The sequence below is a fragment of the Eurosta solidaginis genome, chromosome 4 (genome assembly GCF_040869045.1).
Source record: "Eurosta solidaginis isolate ZX-2024a chromosome 4, ASM4086904v1, whole genome shotgun sequence".
NCBI classification, from domain to species: domain Eukaryota; kingdom Metazoa; phylum Arthropoda; class Insecta; order Diptera; family Tephritidae; genus Eurosta; species Eurosta solidaginis.
The window spans coordinates 7,104,190-7,128,669 of NC_090322.1; the positions used below are offsets into that span (position 1 = coordinate 7,104,190).

Genomic DNA, 24,480 nt, shown 5'->3' on the forward strand with positions numbered 1-24,480 from the left:
AGGTCTTGAATTTTCAATTCAAGTTATTACGATCTTAAGAGATATCTTATATGTCTTATGTATATTATGATTGTAGGTAAGCTGCCTCCTTGCATAATTTTCCGTCTGTTAAATCCTCCTGCCATTCACATTCCTGGTTTGGTCGGCCGCACTATGAGTGTTGTTTAAATATAAGAATTTGATCGGTTAAAGTAAACGCTCAACTGAATTAGATACAAGCCTGTAACATCTTTCTCTAGAATACAGAGGCACTTAAATATTGTCACAGGACCAGCAAGGAAACAATGTTTAGATTAGTTTAAATATGCATTTGTGTGCCCTCAAAGTATCTAGGTGCTCGGTTTCCCCTGGGGTCTCAGTTTATTTCTACTTTAATATAACTGTAAGCAGGCAATTATTTGCCGAGTTTCACACAAACCTTCTAACCACAAGATGGTCCACTCTACTGAAAACTAGAAGGGAGTAACCATATTTTGGAAGAGGACTTGGCGCCTATTTCTGCGCAAGTATCCTCCCTTACTAAGCAGCTCCCTAGATTAGGTTGGCGTCGTTGAATATCTGGATGACCTATTTGTTAGCCCGACACTAAAGGCGTAAATTGATACTTGATATACAATTGAAATGTGTACGGTACCCATGGCCTTACGACGTTAAACCACGCGAGCTTAGCCATTAAGAAGCATTGTTAAAGTTTGCCACTTTTTTAATCTAAGCCTCGACATCTCTGGTTCTTCACTTAGGAACAGTAGGCTTAGAGACGCTTACTATCTCACGTCCTCAACAAGAGCAACAACATCTATTTTCACTGCTATTATGAACACAGGTTTTTTCAGAATTCAAATTTGACTCACCTGTTCGATTATCCACCAATATCTCCGAGGGATCAAAACGATCCGTTGTCGTTGACGTCGTTTCCGCATAACGTAATATATCCTTCTGCAGTAATATGCGCCCACTCAACGGTACTGCGCTATATTCTTGTGATACAATATTGGTGCCATGCATTTTGAAAAGTCCAATAATGACAAAAGACCAAACGCACAGTGAGAGTAGGATTTTTAGAATGATCTTTGAACTGGCCATTTTGATGTGTATTTGATTGTTTTGAATTTGTGTTGGGATTGCGTTTAACGTTTCCTTAAAATTAATGATTGTTAGATATTGTTGTTGTTTACACAGTTGATTGTTATACAAGTTTTTTGCCTGATGTTATTTTAACTTTAGTAACTGATGTTTTTGTTGTTGCTTTCTTATCGTTTTTTTACTGCCTTTGTTTTTTGCGGGCATGTGTTCTTAGCAGTCACGTTATATACTTGCTCGTGTAAACTTCTGTCACGCTATAGCTCTCTTACAGCCCTGCGCGACGCTTTCATTCGTTCGTTCGTTACTTTGTGATGTATTACTTAATTCGCACGAATATACCATTAAATTTTACAGCAACTAAAAAGATAAAGAAAAAACAATAAATTAGTAAAGGTTATTCGATATCTTTCCAAAATATATCTACTTAGTAAGTAAAAGTATTGTTTTCAAAAATTTAACATTCATTATTGAGGTAATTGCAATAACTTTATTGCTCGCCAGGTGCAGTGCAAGTAAGTAATTACCTCTCTTTTACTATCGTTTTGTTTTAGTGTTATTGTTTTGCTCTTATCTGTTTTTTATGATTTGTAATTTCTGTATAATCTTCATAATACAAAGTTATTCAAATTGTCATTTAATGTTTTTATGAGCGACCAGACAATATTACCTTGTCATAAAAACTGTAAACAAAGCAAGCAAGACAATGCCTTTTTAATGTGTCGAATGGAAAGCGCAAATTTGTGTTCTCAAAGGAGACAGTAATAAACTAAAAAAAAAAAAAAAAAGAAATAGCAAGGGCTGAAATTCAAGTCATTTGCTTTACAAGTACATGGCCGCGTTGGTGGCCACACTGCCCAGTTCTCCACTTACCACTGTCCCTCTCCCTTAAATTAGACTAACTCGCCTACGACTCTATAATTTCTTTAGCTTTTTCTCCGCAAACAAATTTGTTGTAACTTTCGCATCAATAAATAATGAAACTAATTAAAGCAGTGCTTAAAAATAGCATTTCAAAAGAATATGCAATAACAGTGGTAGACCACTATTTGAGTGTAAGCGGGAACAGCAAATAGCATAGCTACGAGTGGAAGTCAATAAGTACACATACAATGAAAAAGAAAATTTAATTTGACTGATAAAGAAGGAAGATCTCGTTGAGAGCGTAGACATTTTTTTACAAGCTACTAAAAATATGATAGAGCGCCGTAGATCGAAGGTTGGTGCTAGTTCCACAATGACTTCAAAATTTACGAATTTATAATGTTCCTGAGAAAATTTTGTTCGAGTCATGCAAATTTACAGACTCGCCGAAAAGAAATAATGGAAAGTACTTAAAAAACGTTCTCTATACGAATCTGTGAAGCCTAACGAAATAAAACAAGTAAGGAAGGCTAAGTGAGGGTGTAACCGAAAATTACATACTTAGCTGCAAAATTAAAGCTTTCAAAACTTTTAAATTACCTTCTTTTAAAAGAGGGTGGTGCCACGCCAATTGTCCAAAATTTTACTAATTTTCTATTCTCCGTCATAGGGTCAACCCACCTACCAAGTTTCATCGCTTTATCCGTCTTTGGTAATGAATTATAGCACTATTTCGTTTTTTTTCAAAATTTTCGATATCGAAAAAGTGGGTGTGGTTATAGCCCGATTTCGTTCATTTTAAATAGCGATCTGAGATGCGTGCCCAGGAGCTTACATACCAAATTTCATTAGGATAAATCAAAATTTACTCAACTTATCGTGTTTACGGACAGACGGACGGACATGCCTAAATGAATTTCTTTTTTCGCCCAGATCATTTTGATATATATAAGTCTATATTACCTCGATTAGTTTATGCCGTTACGGGGAACCCTTATGCGAATAAAATTAATATATTCTATGAGCTCTGCTCAGCTGAGTATAAATATCGCATTTGGGGTATTCTAGAGGTTGGGGAAAGTGCCTAATGCTAATGTTAATCTCCTGGATCGAGTACTCAATGATGTCCGTGGTGACTAAATGTCGTATCCGTGTATTGTGCCAAAAATTGTGCGTAGTTTCTTTCTTCTGTCTGAACTGTCTGAACTGTCTGAAATTCCTAAACTAAGTACCATGCTATAGTTAGTGTAGTAACAGCGCATGTCGTGAGTTTGCCCTTTTGGAGGGCTTTATCTATTTCATATATACTTGGCCCTTAATTACGCTATGGTTCCATTACATATTTCATTAGCACACTGTTTGATAGTTCATTGCTTTTATTAAGTTTTGGCAGAACTTCGCGGAAATTGCAATCGCATTTAAGATCCAATTCCAATTTTCGGAGAGATTCTGTCCGGGTTTGAGCCATGGATCTATTTATTTATTATTATTTACCAAGTTTTCTTCGGCCGCTATAAGGGACCGTGTCCACTTTTCTCTCTTTCTGCCAAAGCAGGTTCGGTATATTATTTTGATTTTTGATGGAAATAAGAACGGGTATTGTTTTAAACCTTTCGAACTCTTGCCTGAGCCCAGTAGTAGTAGTTATTTCTTCGGAAATTTTTTTATCGTTCTGAATAGCTAAATGGTTAGCGCATCGCGCCTAAAGGGTACTGATGGTGAAAGCTTAGCACCCTTCGAAATGGATCTATCTGCGCAGCTATGGCACATTGTCTGAAAAATTTTCTACTTACTAATCCAAAAACAAACTAAAATTTTTCAATTATAGAAAAATTAAAAAAAAAATACAATAATTATCATTAGAAAAAAATTGTTGTTCTAGCCTTGAGCTCGAATCGAACACTGAATCGTTCTGAAGAAAATATATTGACGAAATCACAAAAAAGTAAAAAAAAAATATAAGAATAATCGAACTCTTTGTACAACAATTTTTTTTGTCGATTTTAGAATTATATAAACAGAAATAATAAAAATAAAAAATAAACTGCAAAAAAAAAACTACAAAAAAATTAAAACGAAACGTTTAGGCAAACACAAAAGAAACAAGTGCAGTAGTATTTATTTACTCCAATATTCCACACAATCATTCAAATTCTTTTTTAATGAAGTTGCCATTCGGCTGAAATATTTTTTGTTCCAGCCGGAATAAAAAGAACACTCGAAATAAAAAAAAAATATATATATAAAAAAATCCAGAACATTTCATACTAAAAATTTCGGCCCAATGGAATGAAAGAACTTTATTAAAAACTAGGCAAAATAAATATATTGTTTGGAACAATTCTCTAAAAAAGTTTTCATCACACAATTTACTATTCAAAATCAATTAGAACGATATTTTCAAAGAAGTTTGCACAAACTGGGACTTGTGTTGTTTCGGCGGACTGTTCCTATTCGTTCAGAAAATTCAACACAAAAATTTCCAAATTTTTTTGTTTTTACTTTTTATTTTATTTCTTTTACCAAAGGAAGAAAATTGGTTCAAAGAATAAGACAGAGTTACGTGAAAACTTTTATAACGATGTATTTATAAATAATAGGAATATATATATTTTTTAATCTTACATAATTCAAAATAAAAAAACTTTAATATTTAGTTACTTGTCATAAAAGTAAAAATAAAAAAAATGAGGATTTCAAAACATTTAACGTTTATTTAAAAAAAAAAAATGTAAGAAAACAAAGTTTATAATTTTTAAAACTTTTTTATTATTATAAAAACTTAAAAAATGTCAGCAAAAGTTTTTAAAAATTTCATAAAAAGCAAGGAAGATTTAAAAAAAAGTTGTTAAAAAAAGTATATATAAAAAAAGTAGTTTACATTTTTTGTGATAAAACTTAAAATAAGAGCACTACCAAGAGCGAGCCCGGTTAGAAAAACTTTTTTCTAATTAAACTTTTTTTCTTTCTAAATTATTATGAAGTTCCTTTTTCCGACACATGAACCCAGTAACTTCGGTGTGGTAGCCGAGCATGCTACCACGGCCGCCGCACTTAAAAGTTGCTTAAAAAAAATATACTAACTTATTTAGTGCACTCGTACAAATGCCCACACATAGCTTTCTTTACTTTAGCTCCACTTGGTAGCACATTTGTACTGCACTTTTCACAAATTATTGCCACTAATGAAATGTTAGTCATTTCCGTCTGTCTGCGGCAGGAATGGTTAGAATACATTTCAGTATTTTATTGTTGTTGCATAATGTTTATCCGTTTATTGCTCGTTTGGTTTGAAAACCTCTCCATGCCTACGAAAGCGAACGCAGGCCTTTAAACATGCCATTTACCACTTACTTATTAGTCTAGTTGTTTTTGTTATTGTTATTAGAATGTTGCATTTACATATATACTACCGTTAAAATATTTGTTGTTTTTACTTTCAACGTCAACTTGTAAATGACATGGCATTGTTTTTTCATTTAGGCTTTTGTTGTCTACCCGTCATTCTTGTCCGAACTTTGGTTAGATTGTGGACATGCTTGACTGCCTGATTAGTTGGTGTATCGATAGAATGTCTTGGAATAACGTATGAAGTTCTGTTGCACAGTGGGATGTTTTGGAAAGTTTGACTATCAAATAAGTTGTATACAGGGAATTGAGTTGAGGTGCGTGCGGTTTCAGACAGAAAGAAATGATTTATTGATTGGTGCAGTAGAGAATATTTTCTTTAACAATTTCAATCAATGCGATCTAGTTGTCATGAGATTTTGCCCCTATTTATAAGAATGCAGCCTACTTTGGCTTGAAAAATGAAAAATGTAAAGCGCGATAACCTCCGAAGAAATTTGAGGCCGAGCTTCTCTTCCAATTTGCATCGTGCTCCTTTTAATTTTTCCTACAAATTGGCGGGATGGAATCTACATGTTTAATGCCGACTCTGAACGGCATCTGCAAGGCAGATGAGTTTGCGCTGAGAAGCTTTTCATGACAGAAATACACTCGGAGTGCTTGCCAAATCACTCCAGAGGGGCGACACCACGCTTAGAAAAACGTTCTTCTAATTGAAAAAAACTTGTTTCTAAAATTTAGTGTTGCTATGCCCGGGGCGTGAGCCCAGGATCTTCGGTGTGGTAGGCAGAGCACGCCACTACGCTAATAATAAGAAGAAGAATATGAGGACCAATTAAAAAGAGCAGAAAAAGTAATAAACAAATATGCCAAAGAAAAATGAGGAAAGCACCACAAAAGAACAGCATGGAGAGAAGAAACACGATCAGAGGAAGAAAACTACACTTGAATCAAAAAAATATGTGTTTAAATGAAGTTAATAATTCTTGATTTTTCCAAATCTCCATTTTTTATCCAAACAACGGGCACTGCATACATCTTTATTGAGTTAACGACCACCAAAGCTCATAAAGACCAGTCAATTGATGTACAGTTAGTTGTACAAGTATCATCCTCAACAAAATAAATCACGGCACAATGCTTCTGTGAAGAAGACTACTTTGGCTTAAACAAAATGAACGAAGCAATAAGACGAAATGAAAAGAAAAAGAAATGGAGAGGGTGAGACACAGAGCGGAAGAAGAAAAATATAAAGCAACAGCGTGCCAAATATTGCCTTGTGTTCTCTTATTCTCCACGCCACTATCCCCACTACTTCCGCATACTGCCTAACCGCAGACAGAAGCATGACCAGCCGACGTCCTGTCACGTTTGAGAAAAGCACATAATTTGTTACAAAAAGTAGGCATTTGTGAAAAAGACTGCTAGACATATCAATATAAAAGCTCTACAGTAAAAGCGATAAAAAGAAAAATAGAAATTATTTAAACAACCACAAATATTTAAGTCAGGGATGATGAAGGTGGGCAAGCACACGTAAAATACTGGCAAGCTAGACGTACGTATGGGCTGCAGAGTTGTAGGACATATTCGCATGAACAGAGAGATAACAAAGATAACACAAAGCACATACGATAAGTGTCCCCTTAAGTAATGATAATGAAAATGGGATAGCAGTAACGTGGCGCGACGGGCGAATCAAAACGCTTGCTAATTCGAGACACATTTTCCACACGCGCCGCACCGCTGTTGTCTAGGACACTTCTGTGACACTTGTGGCAGGTGTGGTTGTCTGCGGATATGTCTGTATATACGTGCTTCTGTACGAAATGAGAAGTAATAAAAATAACTGTGACTGAGTATATAAAATTAAAGGAGCGAGAGATGCAGTCAAGCAAAATGAAACGTTGTGAGCTTTAATATCTCTAAGGTAGGTCGGTTTGAATGTACACGCTACATGGAAAGGACAACCTTAGCGAAAATTTTCACAGAATCGCACACATACTGATTTGAATACATTGTCGTGTTCAACAATAGCAACATACATTCTGCATTTTTATAAAATTTTTTTTCTTTCCAATCAATTCCGTCTAAATAACATATTCCAGCTTTGTGTGAAAATAAGAATAGAAAATTGGGAAAACTTTAAATATTTGAGTGCTTTTTCTCAATTTTGTAAATTTCAGTAAAAAAAACCTTTTTTTATTTGGCACATATTAAAATTCACAGTCCCAAATACAATATTAAAGAAAACACAATATTAAAGAAAAAGTTCTGAAAATGGTTCACCACTTTTTATTATTTATTTTAAATTTAAATTTTCTTTTTTTTTAAATTATTATTATTTTTTATTTTCTTTAAATGTCATTGCGAAAGACTGTAAATTAGCTGAATTTTTCCGATTCAAATATGTATCTTAATTTTTTATGATATTTTAAGTAAACATAGGCTTAAGGTTACAGACAAACTTAAAATTTTATAATTTCCTGCAGGTATTAGAATTTCTTTCCTTTTTGACCTTTTCTCTAAAAACTTTGAACATTCAACTTGTATGGTTCAAGTATAAATCATATTACTTTAAGATTCGTTTGCTCAGAGCCGGTGTGACATGGCCTGATTGCATTTGATTTTGTCTAGTCTACTTTGAACCCACCATCAGGGCGGGAAGTGATGTGATGTTGCGTCACGTAATGTATTGTTTGTTTGAGGACAAATTTTATAACATCACACATAAAATACTCATCTGTTTTTATTCAGAGATTCCTTGAAACTGAGATATGTGTAATGCCAACTCTTGAGCCCCTGACGTTAATATGATGCGTCGGATATGTAAAATAGTGAAATCGTATATGATGTCATTGTGAAGTTTGTTTCATCAAGTCACATCCACAGAAATTGCTTTAGTAAAATCTCATTTGGTATCATTTCAGCTCAAAGCCTCACGAATGATGTGATTTTGTAATAAAATCTGATATTTTTTAACGTGTGATCATGTCATCACATCTACTAATGGAATCACATAGTTGTTCAGTATATAGACTGTTCGTAATTGATTCCGATCTATATATTTACATTATTTGATACAACACGTAATTTTTACGTCATTTGAACTCCTCTTTTTCCGTGTGTGATAGTTTGAGTTGTGTAAAAATAAATATTGATCTTAATGCGCTGTGTTGGTTATTTTATAATTCGCACCCTTTATTTTCTCTAACATAATATTGATATCATATCATTTCGTAGAACGTGACTTATACTGATTTTTTTTCGTAGATCAAGCAATTATTTGATATGACTTCAGCTTTGTCTTTTTGTGTCTATGATATTAAGTTTCTGAGCTCGTATGTGATACAAATCAGATGTGCTTGAAGCCTAAATTTATATGTATACTTAATGGTTTCTTTTGATGTGAAGAGCATGAGGTGATGTGACATTATTTTATTGGATTTGATCACAGGTTTTGTATTTGATCTTATAATACACTCCTTAGATTTGTGATGTTCCGTTTGCGTTCACTATCGCCAACAAACGATAATACGTTGCTTCTACAACGCACACCACTGTAAGTCATGATAGACCGATTTAAAAGTAGTAGCAACGCCACCAAAACAAGTAAATGTCTTTCTGTGTGCTGCCTGAAACAGCAGCCAAAGCTCTGCGCTGCCAGTAGATCACCAGAAATGCTATTTTAACGACATAAACCGGAAAGGACACTCTATGCGCTGCTTGAAGTGCGCTGAGGTCCTCGAAGCTGAAAGATATGTGTGTCAAGAATGTGATGTATGCATAAATGAATGAATGAATAAATGAATGAAGCATACATAGATATATAGACAGAGAAAGACGAAGTATGGAATAACAAGAAGAGTAAGGAAAAAAGCTACGCAATGTTTCAAGCACAAAATGAATGAATTTGTTGAGCATAATTGACGTTGGCATTATGGTTTGGGATTCAGGGATGCCTCGCATACCACAAAACTGGGATTTATTTACATATACATAAACACAAATATATAACATAAATATATTAGCTTAACAAAGTATGTACATAGGTAGAAGCATGTTCCGTTTGTTGATACCTAACTGAGATTTATTGAGATTTAAACGTTTACCACATTTTTACCATATTTTTTCCACGAAATGAAGAGAAGATTCTGACTCTGCAAAAAAGGACGAAAATGAAAGTGCAATGCAGTAAATCACTTGCTTGTTGTTGTGTCATAAAATATTTTTTGGTGCGCTTTAGTTTTTTGATTCTTTAAGGTGACGACAATTGACGATTTAGGGCTCGTAATCCAATAAGTAGCAAGGAGCTTTTAGTAGCTCAAAATGAGATGACTTGTCTTTTGGATTCTCTGGACGATAGAATAATGTTAGTGAGTTGAGGTGATTTGAAAAAAAGACTATTGAAGTAAGAAAAATTGGGTAAAAATGGGTAAGCAATTTAATGACTTCGGCAATGGAAATTGGGGAAGAATGAGTTGACAATTTGGGTATACGAGCTTATACTGTAAAGCTGCCAAGCGTTAAGACCTTGACATGCAGACTAAGCTAAAGCAGCACTCATGTATAGAACTAGAGAAAACGTTGACTTTACTAAAATAAAGCTCAGTGAATGAGGCTAAACCACAATAGCAACAAATATACACAGGTTTGTGCATTCGAATAAAACGAAACAATTAGATAAGTTCTCGATGTTGCTGTTATCGATAACAAACCGACAACTTTTACGATAACTCGACAATAAGAAAAAGACACGATACTCATCGATAATCAATCAATGTTATCAATGACTCGTCTATAGCATGCCAATAACAAATCGATACCATACCGATAACATTAGTATAACAAATCGATAACTTGTCGAAAAGAAATGAGTAGTACGGCCATATTCCGCCTATCAACCGTTATCGATAACAAACCGTTACCACGTCGCTTGCAAATCGATAACACGCCATCAGGTTCTAGTTTTGGTTTCATATATGTCTTTTTCCCTCCTTTTTCCTTTTCTTTCCTCCCAGACATAACGGCTAGACTTAAAGTTTATGTTCCGGATGCCCCCATACCATGAGCAAATATGTTCATACATTAAAAAGCTACTTTTGACCAAGTTCGTCCGAAAGGAGGACTGAATCATGATAGATGATGGCTACTGGGTCAACGGAAGCGTTCTCATTCACGCCGATTCAAGCTACGTGAAAGGGTTGGTAGGGGAAAAGGAGGAGATGACCTTCTCAGAAGCTCCTCATCTGCATACCTGTGTGTTGCGAAACGTCAATAGGGTAAAATCTTAGTAAATAAGGTTTTCATCTATGTTATAGCCAGTCTGCACCCTACCAAAGCAGTTGTTTTCTTTTACTTAAACTTGAAGCTTCCTCTGCCACTATAACAGATCTCTATAAGAGACAGCCTATCGAGTGAAATTGCATGCCAGATGAACTTCCAAGACGCGAGAAAGAACTTTGGAAGTAAGTGAAATCGGAAACTTTCTCGAACCCCAGACTGCCTTAAGGGGAAAGATATATCCTCTGCGAGTGGAAGCAGCAACACGCCCCTCATGCTGTTACTATGGGACGAAAAATTCTACAAATACGCCAGTGTGAGTAGTGTCATATATCGCTGTTTGAATTCGTTCAATTGTTGGTTAACTTAAATAAGCTGGCCACTGCCGCTCTACCAGCTCCCCTGATGTTTCTTGCAAATACAAAACAGCAGGATTACACAGCGGGATTTTTGCTTGTGGGCTGGCTTTCCAACTACTCGGGCTGACTTTGTAAATATGCTGACCATGTGCATGCAGATGAGTGCGCACGAGCCGTTAGACGACGCGTCGCCTTCTCATTAAGTGTGTTTTGGGCACAGGTGTCGGCAACCAACAGTCGTCATAAAGTATCTTTAAATTTAAATTTTTTCCGCTTTGAGCACACTTGTTAGCACACACTTTACATACTCCCTTGACATTTATAAAAATGTCACTGACTGCAAAAAAAAAAAAAAATTATGTGTAGCATGCTTCACCGCACTCAAACACCAATTCCATTCAACCACCCTAACAGTATGTAATGCTGCGAGCACATGCACACTTTACTCATCCCTTTTATCGGTTGTCATGTTAGCTATATTCATGCCACATAGTTCATCCAACGCGAGCGCCTTTGTTGCCACTTGTCTGTGACATTTGTAGGTTTTCGAAGCTGCAATTTACGTACAAGACATTTGTCACCTTCTTCTTTATATTTGCGCCAAAGCGTCTAAATTTGAATGCTTTATTGACAATTCTCTGGCCATTTTGCACCTTTACCTTTTGGCTTGGGCTTCGTTGTTGTTCGAAGCTGCAAAAGTATTTCTAAAAGGGGTTGCAGTTGTTTGGTTTCTGGAGTAGTAAACAAAGTTGATTGGTTTTTGGGGTTCGTTTGTTTTGTAATTATATATAATCGCAGTGAAATTTATTTAGCTATAATTGTGTTCGATACAAAGTTCAGAAAAGAATAAAATAATTTTCACAAAATGTCTGACATATTTAACAAACTGATATGTGATTGCTATAACATAAAATTACAAGTATATAAAAAACAAGTACAAACAACACCCCCTCTCAATACATAAGTTTAGACTTTTACACAATTGTGTAAATCTTCTGTAATCCAAAGACTTCGTAAATACATCAGCTATTTGATTTTGAGTGTTAATATATTCCAATTTGACATTTCCTTTGGTAATGTGGTCACGAATGAAATGATGTTTTATGTCAATATGCTTTGATCTTTTACTTTCTGAATTTTTAGCCATCGCAATACAGCCTGCGTTATCTTCATACATCAGTACTGGTGATAGCGCAGTTATAATATTTAAATCGATCAAAACACCTCGAATCCATAACCCTTCCGCAATTGCTTGACTTAAGGCAATGTATTCAGCTTCACTTGATGATGTTGCAACTATTGCTTGCTTTCGGCTTCCCCAAGATATCGGACAGCCATATACGAAAAATACAAAACCACTTATTGATTTTCTGTCTAATGTGTCTGATGCCCAATCAGCATCTGCATATCCTGTAAGTTCTGAACAATTAGCTTTCTTGTAAACCAAGTCTAAGTTCTTTGTTCCCTTGAGATATCTGACAATTCGTTTCAATACCTGCCAATGGGTTTCACTAGGTTGTTGTTGGAATCTACCCATGTAACCTACATGATAGCATATGTCTGGACGTACGCTTAACATCAGATACATTAAACTGCCCAAGAGTTCACGATATGGTTTTTCAGTTCGTTTTCCATTATCTAGCGACATCTGCAAACCTTTCTCCATTGGTGTTTTTGCAGTATTACAACCTGTCATTCCAAATTTTTCCAATATTCTATCAATATGGCTTCTTTGACTCATCTTGAGAACACCGCTCTTCTGCTCATAATCAATTTTTGTACCAAGATAGTATCGTAAGGGACCACAATCAGACATCTTAAAAATTTTGCCAAGCTCTTTTTTCAGTTGTTCAATTACTTCCAAATTATTTCCAGAAATGAGTATGTCATCAACATATAAAATTAGATATAATACGTTAGAGCAGAAATTTTAAAATACAAACAGTAATCATGCTTAGAACGTTCGAAACCATTTTCCAACAAAAATGAATTAAATTTCTCATTCCAACATTTAGGACTTTGCTTTAAACCATAAAGCGATTTTCGAAGTTTACATACCAATCCCTTCGATGCTTCCAAACCTTCGGGAACTGCCAAAAAAATGTCTTCTTTTAAAGTGCCGTACAAAAATGCTGTTTTTACATCTAGTTGGTGTAAATAGTAACCCTTTTGCATACTGATCGCCAACACAATGCGGACAGTTGTCAACTTTGCCACAGGAGCGTATGTTTCCTCGTAATCAACACCAGCCTTCTGTAAGAAACCATTCGCAACCAATCTCGCTTTGTGACGCACTGGATTTCCATCAGCATCCTCCTTCACACGAAAGATCCATTTTGATTTTAGTAACTTAACATTAGGTGGATGTGGAACTAATTCCCAAAACGGTTTTCGTTCATTGAGTTTAGTTCTTCATTGATAGCCTTCATCCACAATTCTTTGTCAGACCTATTTTCGATATCTACGTATGTAAGTGGTTCACATGGTGCATCCAAAATTGTTGAATACCCAGAAATATATTGCATAAATCTATTTTTGATTCTCTCACTTCGGCGAGGTTGTGATTCGTCTTCTTGAATATTGGAAATACTATTTTCACTATCATAATAAGATTCACCAACATCAGAATCTTCCACATCATCTTCAGGACAGCCACTCCCGTCATCTCTATCATGATTTTCGTTAATTTTGTCAGGAGAGGAATCAGCATAAATTTCACCTTCCTACCCCTCTTGCTGATGCCGTACGTCAATGAGCAAATAGTTCCTGTCCTCATCAGATGATTTGTTTGGTAATTTGAATGGATACATGAGTTCGTTAAAACGAACGTCCCTTGCTATTACAATTTTTTCTTTATTTATATCCCACAGTCTATAACCGTTAGGAGCATACCCCATCATAGCAACCTCAATGGATTTAACATCGAGTTTCTTCCGTTTTTGTTGAGGGATCCATGCAAATGCCTTGCAACCGAAAACCCTTAGTTTGGATACATCAGGCTTTTGATTATACCATAATTCAGCTGGGGGTTTTTTTAAATTAAGACTTCGACAAGGATTTCTATTTAGAATATAATTTGCGGCAAGCACTGCTTCGCCCCAAAACATCTTTGGAATACCGCTTTCGATTAGCATGGCCCTTATTCTTTCAACAAGTGTTCTATTGAATCGTTCAGCGACCCCATTTTGCTGTGGCGAATAAGCTATAGTGCATTGAATTTGAATACCCTTCTGTTTCAAGAAGGATATAGCTTGTTTAGATATATACTCACGCCCTTGGTCGACAGTTATCATTGCAATAGAGATATTATGCATTGACGATACCATAGCTTCGTACTCAACTAGCTTTTCATAAACTTCCGATTTCTTTTTAATTAAATATATAACCGCGAAATTACTAAAATCATCTATGAAACTTACAAAATATTTGTACCCATCCCATGTCATCGGATCAAAAGGACCACATATATCTGTATGAATCCTTTCTAGCAAACGTGATGATGTTGGACGACTACCGTTAAATGGACTTCGGCATTGCTTTCCTTGAATACATACATCACAGAAACCAACTGGCATATATGTTTCCAAGCCACGAACCATTTGATTTTGAACAAGATCTTGAACTGAACTATCACTTGCGTGACCCATTCGTTTATGCCACAAGTTACTTTCATCAATTTTACTCAAATGATACTGCCTTTTACAATCCACATGCATTTCATAGAGATTTCTATTTTTATATGCCTTCAGTATTGTTACGCCTCCCTTTTGAAAAAACGCAACATCACCAGAAAATGTTATTGTTATTCCTACAGACGTAAGTTTTGGAACTGACAGTAAGCTATCTCGAAGATTTGGGACAAATAGAACTTCCTTAATGGTAACAAAAAACACCGTTTGACCAACCATTAATACAACCCACCGAACTAGGTTGGATACATTCCTTCTCTTTTGCTACACTAATAATAACCGGATTCTGTAAATCTTCCAATGTAGAAAAACACGACTTAGAATTGCACATATGATCAGTCGCCCAGAGTCAATCTTAAAAACAACAGTATTTCTCAAAGATTCCCGCTTAGTAGATGATAGAAGTGAAGTCATAAAACATACTGATTTGAAGCTCGATGCCGCGCTGGCTTTGCTTTGCGGCAATTTAACACGGCAGTCCTTTTTCATATGGCCCCGCTTCTTGCATCTATGGCAAACCCCAGTGAATTTCTTATATTCTCAGAAAATGCTGTAACTTTATCACATTCACATTGCCCATCTTCCCGATCTATACGTTTAGCTTCCTCTGCTAAAAGCCGCTGCTTCACCATATCAACATTAAGTTCTGCTTCGCTCATATTCTCAAGAGCTGTAACAACAGGATCTTAAACCTCGGGTAAGGTTGCAAATAATTGCGAAACAACATCATTCTCTGTAACAGTTGCTCCGGACGATTTGAGTTTACGTATAAGCTCATCAAAAACCAGAAAATGTTTGCGTAAATCATCACTTTTCTTCATTTTTAAATTGGCTAACTGTTTACGTACCAATGTCTGACTCGAAACAGACTTCTTCGCAAAAGTGCATTCCAACGCTGCCCACATCTCTTTGGATTTTTCCTTCTCTCGAACATACTCAAGGTATTCATCAGCAGTTAAGCTGACCAAAACTGATTTCGCTTTCTTATCCTTTTTGCTGAACTGCTCTGCCAAGTTCTGCTCTGCCGGAGGAGCCTCCTTTATGACTTCAAGAAGGTCCAGTGCATCTAAATGTAGTTGCACGCGAAAACTCCAGTTTTCAAAATTTTTACCATGAAATTGCAAAATTCCATGAGACGAGTCTTTCTTGCTATCGCCCATAACTTTTTGTAATTATATAAAATCGCAGTGAAATTTATTTAGTTATAATTGTGTTCGATACAAAGTTCAGAAAAGAATAAAATAATTTTCACAAAATGTCTGACATATTTAACAAACTGATATGTGATTGCTATAACATAAAATTACAAGTATATAAAAAACAAGTACAAACAACAGTTTGCAAATATTGAACTTATTTGCTTCTCTTTTTTAGATAACGAGATGTTAAACTATGCAGATCTCGACAACTGTGCTCAAATTTCTAAATCACTTTCTTTCCGCTGCGAGTACTTAAAATAACACTATTTAGAAAATTTTGCAAAAAATGTTTCTAGCACTCTTTTTTTGGAAAAAGTAGCACGGAAACAATGCTGAAAAATATGGCTAGATCAAAAGGGAAAAATTAAGAAAAAACAATACTGGTAACAGAATGTTTACAGAAAATGTTGCTGGAAAATGTTGCTAGAAAAATTTGGTTCTTCAAATGAAGAGAATTTTCGTTAGAATAATTTGCAAATGAATATTGCTTTAAACGTGACTACAAAATGTTTCTAGTTATTTGTAGATTAGAAATGTTGGCAAGAATATCGGTATTGCTTCAAAATCGTGCTAGAATATGTTGCTACAAGTGTTAATAGGAAAAGATTAAAATTATAGAAAATGTTGCTGGAAAATATTACGATTGCTTCAGAATATTGCAAGAGAATACAACTTAAAATATGCAGATAGCTAAAAAATAAAATGTTGCCGGAAAATATTAAGTAATTGAAATGAAGAGAATTTCTGTGATAATATTTTGGAAATGAATGTTTCTAGAAATTTGTAACTTGAAATATATACTACTATTGATCAGAAATGTAGGAAATGCAGGAACATCGATAAAAAAATTTGCTACAAAATATTACTAGCTTATGTTGTTACAAGTAATGATAGGTTAATCTTTCTAAAAATGTTCATTTAAAGTATTTATAGGGTAAGCTTGAAAGTAAAAGTCTATAGAAAATATTGGTTGATGTTGGTAGAACAAGTTGTTATCAAAAAATGTTGCCAGAAATCATTACTTAAAGTATTGCTGTTAATCTAAAAAATGTTTACGAAATGTCATCAGTAAATATTATAGAAAATGTTGCTAAAAACCATTTCTAAAAAGTATTCTAAAAATTACGAAAAATAGCTTAACATATTTCTAGAAAGAATGCTACAAAATACCAGCAACAAAAGTTGCTCTTCATTGTTATAAAGAATACATATTACGGAATTTATTTCTTGAAACCGTAGTTTGTAAGCAGAGGAAGGGGAAAGACCTCCACTGAGTTGGGAGAGGCAGGTGGAGGAAGACTTGACCTCGCTTGGTACTCCCAGTTGGCGTCAGTTATCGCGAAACAGAGATAGCTGGCGTTACTTGTTACGAAACGGCCAAAATCGCTTGGGCGGTTAATCGCCAATTAATGATGATGATTATACGTAGAACGTGTAGCTACAAAGTTTTGCAATATTTAATTATACAAAAAAGTAGCTTGAAAAAAATTATGAAAAATGTTTATATACTTCTTATGTACACAAACAAGTCGAGTAGAAACCTTGCTAAAAAATATTACTTGACTTATGTACAAAAAATGCTGCTGGAAAATGCTTGTATGATGAGAAATAATTCTAAAAGTATTGCTAAAAATTCTGAAAAATGTTGGCAACATATTTTTAGAAAAGGTTTCTTGAAAAGTTATGCTGAAAAAAACTTTTGGAAAACTTGCTGAAAATAGCTGCATAAAATGTTGCTATAAAATTATGTATAAACAATTTTTGTGAAAATTATGCTACAAGTGTGTCTAGGTGGGGCGTAAAGAATGTTGCTGAAAGCAAATACGAAAATGTTCGCTAGGCATTGCGAATTTCTACAAACTGTAGCTAGAAATTATTGCTGAACACCATTCTGAAAAATACAATTAGTAACAAAAATTGTTAAAACATTGTTTATAAGATTATTGGTGAGACCAGCGAAAAATGTTGCTAAAAAATTAGGCTAAAGCGTATTACCAAAAAATGTTGCTAGATAAAGCTTGCAAGACAAATTAACAGAGAAAATTCTACAAAATCTGCTAAAGTCTGCATACTGCAAGTATGTATTTCAAAAAAGATGCTGTTGTATGTTGACAGAATGTTGCTATCAAATTCGTGCTAACTTTCATAAAAAAATGTTGCTGACAGGTTTGCTTCAAAATATTTAACTGATCCCAAATAAAGTATATACAAAATCTCCAATGAAATGTTTGCTAATTTTTGTTTTTTATGAAATCTTGCTAGAAAATACATTTTGAAAATGTTGCAGATAATGTTGATAAACGAATTTTATGGACATGAGCGAGGCGGAGAGCTCCGTACGACCACTGATGGGTTATCCACTGAAAAAATCGAGGAATATGAGATTAGCACAACATACTTATTGTGAACCAACTGGGTTAAGTGTGACGTCACAAGCTCCTTTTGGCTTCCTTCTCAAGCTGAACAAATCTGCAGTGGGAGTACTTCCGAGTATCATCAAAGGTTATTACGCTATTGACGTAATGCTACGACTGTGGCGCATACCCGACAAGCGCATTCTGCAAAACTGTTAGAATGAAGATGAAGATAAGGACTCTTAATAAGAAGACTCAGATTTCTGGATTCAAGGTTTTCGAGAGTCTGGAAGAGGTTGAAAATGTGGATTGTGTGGTTCAAAAATGTTTCCGAATGGAAGTGTGGAAAATTCTCACGTACGCCCTCTTAACCTAACCTACCTAGGCTGAAGTACCACTTAAAAAATATCGTGTTTAAGACAAAAACGAGCTTCCCTTTGTCCAAAAACGTTTGAACATTTATCGGAACATGTTGCTCAAAATGTTGCTAGATATATCGCATCTGAGGGTCTGGATGTTGATAAGCCTAAAGGAACTCAATTCATGCATGATATACATGTGTATAAGTCTGTAAGCTCAATCGATGAAATGATACACATTTGCCATTATTGTTGTCATGGCTTCATCCCTGCCACATCATTCTCCCCTTACAACTCTCCCACCCCTAATTGCTGGCGGCTGTTGCGAATGTTGCACGTTTTGACTGCTGACTTCGTTGTTGGTTTACTGCGTGTGCTGCTGACTTCAGCATTAATTTTGCATATCAGCCATTATTATTATTTTTTAATTTCCTCTCACTACATATGGGCAAACATATGCTAAATATGCAATTTAAGAAATCATGCGATTGTGGTGGTAGTCTGGTAAAAATGTGTTATCATTTTAATGAAGTCGTTGATACAAACAAACATAAGTACGATATGTAGGAAAAGTGAAGCAACAAACTGCTATGTGTGCTAGATGGAGCGAGAGCAGTGCGGGTTATGGGTAACGCTACCACTTAAGTGTGTTTTTTTTTTGTTTTTTGTTGTTGTATACTGTTCTTTATAAAAAGTACACATATGCATGCTTTTATTCGCCGCTGATGGCATTCAAATGATGCAGACAAATTTACAACAAAGTGCTGTGACACTGAGCACATCATGACAATGAGATGAGTACAAAAAAATAAAAAAGTTAAAATTGTTTGTTGTAAATTTCAAATGTCGTTCTCGCTATCTTTGCTGCTGCTGTGGTTGACTTGCTATGTTTGCATTTCTTATTAATTTGTTAATGAAGTGGCACAAGCAACAATGATGAGAAATGCAGTGGCAAAATTGCTTGGGGAGCAAAAGTCTGCATAAATAAGCAAAAAAAAGGAATTCTTTATATATTTTTAGACTTATTTGAATTGTGAGCGAAACATTCTTTTTCTTTACTAATGCACTTTTTCCTCTTATCAACTTCACTTTTTTCGAACGCTAGGTAACCTAATGTAACCGCTTCGAGCAGGGAGTAGAGTTGTATGACTTTGACACTTATTTTGCCCGCTACTAGGGCTGCGAAAACCGTGTTCTATACGTCAGACGGGAAGCCCTGAAGTTCTACACTGGCCGCTCACACCATCCCTTACCCGTAGAAACTGTGAAGCCAAAAGACGGCATTGCAGCACTGGCCCCATAACAAACATGACCATAGGACTGGAACAGTTCACAAACTTTTTCAGGCGAAGTTGGAAGACAGCATAGCTAGTTCATATTCCGAAGATCATAGAAGGCCCGAACACGTGTAATTCCTTAAATAACTCCACAGAATGGAGAAAGTTGAACCGCGGTGACTGCGATTATATAGACAAAGTACGTCACACCTTCCTTGAAAGCAAACACTTGGCCCAACAGCGAAGAAGAGTAGAAGAGACACATGGCGACCAATTCCCAGCCAGTGTCATCAATAACATGACATATCGAAGTGACTATTGGATACAATAAGCAGATACATATGTGGGGAATTTACTTCTCGGGAAACGAAAAGATGCCTAGTCAATTAGCGTAAAAGTAGCCCTGAACCTCACATTGCGCTCACCAGTACCCAGGAAAAAGTTAGATTTTAGTGGGTAGACCTTCAAAGGAAGGAAGCCCTACACTCGACGAATCTCGCATTGAGGGTTAAATATCTCGATCAATGGGTTAAGCAGTTCCTATTTCCACGAAACAAAAAAAAATTTTTAAATATAAGATAAGAAAACATAACTTGTCATAACATAACTAAACATAAAATCACAGAACATTAAAGAACATAAAATAAAGCAACGTATAACCATAACATGAAAGATCATAACAAAGTTTGCAACTCATTACATTTTACGTTAAACAAGCTAAACTGAAAAATATGACATAACTTCACATAAGAAAGTGAAACGAAATACAATACGAAGGCGAATTACAGAACATGAACGTAACATGGCGTGAAATAACTTAACACAAAAAAAAAAGTATCGAAACATAATTTTGCATAGCATAACTAAAAACCAACCTATAGATATGTAATAACTTAACATAGCACGATATAATAAAAACAATATTAAATTTAACATATCGCATGACAGAATAACCTAACACGTCATATCATAACATAGCATTACATAGATTAAAAAAAATTGACAGGAAACTAAAACCATAAGCAAAAAGGAATAAAACCCAATAAATCAATATGGAATAAGAAACCAGATATTAAAATAATTAAGTGTGGCTAAATTATAAATTTAACAAGCCAAAACCTATACAAACGCACACATAATATGTACATATATACATATATGCATCTGATCATCGACCTTTGCGTATGCCATGAATTCAATATGAAGCCACAAAAATGGTAAAAACCCATTGCAAGGAATTCTAAATCATACGCATATCACACATACATGCACACATAGCCATGCACATGTGTTGGTATGCACGCAAATATGCAAAAATAAATTCAAAATTTTCAAAAAACCAACTGCATAGTTATTTAATATTCGCTAAACAAAAATGTCTGTACTTGGTATCAAATAACTAGATTTTGTATTTAAAATATGTATGTAATCTACAGACCGCATATATTATGCATAACTAGGTAGAAGTTCACAAACATAACATTTTCTTTATGCAAAAACAATAAAAAAAAAAAACTGCTAACCACATGTTACATGTCCTTGCTGCAAAGTTACAAATTACATGGCATACGCTTTATTTAGTTTTCAATTAATTTATAATTATTCATTTGTAATTTTTATTAACAACTAAATAATTAATGTGATTATGCTTTAGTTGTGTGTGTGTGTTTATTTTGGTGGTAGGTTTGTTAACAATTACAATGAATTTGGCCACATGGTTGCAGTTTGTAATATTGCCCACGTTTTCCGCAAAAAAAACACTGCAGATTTTTTCTAAGAGCTACAAAAATAAAATATTTCAAGCATATATAAAAACTAAAAAAAAATCTTTAAAAATATTTCGTAAGTGATTGAATTCTTTGTTTTTCTGAATTGTTATAAAATTACACTGTCTAAAAATAAATTTTAAGAAATGTTTACGATTTTTTTTTCAAAAAAACTCCTGAGTTATAAATAAAAGGTTGGGAGTAAAAATTAAGAAATTAAAAAAATTAATTATGTTGAAAATTTTGTTTGAATTTTTATTTTACATTTTTATTATGGTAATTGAAGAAACCTATTTTACAATCATAAATGTAAAATTTTTTTAATAAGCTAAATCATATCAAATTTAACGACTTGAAGTGAACTGCATTCATTTTTTAAGAAACTAAATTTTTATTTTACCAATTTCGGACTGTAATTAATTTCAATTAAATGTTTGCTTTATTTAATAAAATCTAATTTGATGTGCAATATATGACAATACATTAATAATATTTTACTTGTTGACATCATTTAATTTTGATTTATTAAACATTTTTATTGACATTTTCGCAATTCTTCGTCATACCAACAATATTTTTTTTCGATTAATGTAACGTTGCGCTGATTTTTATATTACTGAAATATTATTTGAGTAAATATTTCCTATGGAAAAAAATATTGGAAAAATGTGTGATGAGCTAAATAATGTTTATTTAATTGAACTTCCTTTATTTAATTTATTCAATTGTTTTTAATTGAGCAGTGACGCTATTTTGGTGCAATGCATACTGCAAAATTTCCTTCCAATGCAAACAAAAACTTTACTTTCTCAAAATGATAGCTGAATAGTTCTAGCAGCGGCGCCTAAACGTTGCCGGTGCAGGAATTTAGCAGTTCCCGAAATTTATCTATACAACGAGCTTTAGCAGTTATCAAAATTTCTTCTTTCTTCTATTCTATTTGAAAAATTTTTTCATTTAAGAAACAATAATAATGACAAAATAATAATTGATTGAGCTCGATTCGAACATGCGATGATACAAATCAGTAGGCCGATATAGCAACAAAAATTGTTATTCAAAATATTTTATATGATTTTTTTTTTCCTGAAATTAGCAAACGTAAATCTAAATTTTTTTTGCAACTTTTGAAAATTTTACATTTGAAAATTTTCCGTGTTCTTATAACTTAAATTTTTTTAATTACCAAAACTTTCTAAAAGTATTTTAGTTTTTGTTTAACTTTGTTTAAATTTCTAAAATCAGCAAATGTAAATTTAAACTTTTTTGCAACTTTAAAAATAATTTCTTTGGATTTTCAGAACTGAGCAGTGTATTGCACAAATTCTTAAGCTTTTGAAAAATTTAGTTATTGAAAATTTTCCGTAACTTACAACCTTTTCAAAAATGTTGAAAAGTATCATAATTTTTTATTTAATACATTCCAAAATTCAAAACTTACTTAGTTTAATTTAATTAAAATTGATTTTTTTTTAGGTCTGTGTTGTACTTTTGAATTAGACTATTTTATATTTTTTGTTTCAATTTGCTCATTTTGAAAATGCGTTTTTTAGGTCAGAATTTTCATTCAATTTTCAAATCTGTCATTATTCTTATATGCTTATTCTTAAACTTGTGAAGCGGAATATTTACATTTTTTTTAAACATATTAAAAACATATTAAAAACTTTTCTTTTTCCTAAACAAAACTTTTTGAAATTTTTACACTGTTTCAAATACTTTTTTTTTATAATTTTTCTTTTTTGTTTTGTATTTTTATTAAGTTTCGTTTCTACACTCTTCTGCTGCTTTTGAATTTATTTTATGATGAACTTTGTAAAATATTTTGAAATTTAAAATTATTTTTTAGTTTTACTTTTTATGTACTGCTTATAAGGCTTTTTTAACAATATCTCTTTGTGGGTAATTGATTTTCACACCACAATTAATTTTGTCTCAATTATCTGAACTATATTTTGAAATTAGGAAAATAATTAAAAACAAATTTTGCAAAAAAAAGAAAACAAATTTTCAAACACATGAAGATAAGCACATATGTTATTGCTCCAAACGCAATCCATCAAACTGTCACGCACAACCACATCCGAAGCAAAAACATTCACCGCTGAAACAACAACAACAAGTAAATGCATCTGAAGCATACACACCCAACACACAATTGGCGGCACAAAACGACAAGAAGCTCAGACGAAATGGGCACAACGAGAATTAATGAATTTTTAATTTTCCAAATTTGGGACGATATCAAACACGACAGACAGATTTGCGCTGAGCTAAATAAGGCTGACGACGTGAGCACAGATTAACTGACGATCAGTAGCAAACAAGTTTTTTTGGAACAGAAGAAATTGGCGTACAGAGGAAACAGTAGAAAAATAGCTGCATAAAATTATGGTAAATTTAAACCTGTTTTGGTTTACAATTCAGAGGCCGATTGTTGATAGCAAAGAATCTGTATTGAAAAAAATGTTGGTAAACAAAAAATAAATAATTCAAAGAAGAGGAAGATCGTGCAAGCAAGTGAAATATCGATGACACACTATTAGAGTCTTTAAAGCTAAATTAAGCAATACGCGAGCTTTGTTTTTGTTGCTGTAATGTTTAGTATATGAGTAGAGCGGGATGTTTGACAGTGGCGCATGCGTAGTGGAACAGATGAAAAAAAACGAGTTCTAAAACTATGCGCATATATGTAGGTTACAACGTGAATGTAGTGCGATGATCTTGCGTAAATATTTATGAGATGGTGGAGTCAGAGAAAATGAATAAACCCATTACAAAAAAATTTGAAACGAATTTTGCAGTCAAAAGCATAGTGACCTTAATTGAAAACAAAAAGAAGAACGTATGAAAAGATCACAAAATCATTATAGAATTAAATTAGCCCAAAAGCTGTAAAGAA

At 33.9% G+C, this 24,480-nt stretch overlaps 1 protein-coding gene across 1 annotated transcript in view; it reads right to left on the reverse strand.

The window, feature by feature from the left end:
* The window catches only part of LOC137248921 (uncharacterized), a 350,579-nt gene that overhangs the window by 5,874 nt on the left and 320,225 nt on the right, over nucleotides 1-24,480 (reverse strand). The window contains exon 7 of the mRNA XM_067779904.1: nucleotides 852-1,440. Coding sequence (XP_067636005.1) covers nucleotides 852-1,083 — 232 coding nt within the window. The 5' untranslated portion in view covers nucleotides 1,084-1,440. The remainder of the gene's footprint in view (nucleotides 1-851; nucleotides 1,441-24,480) is intronic.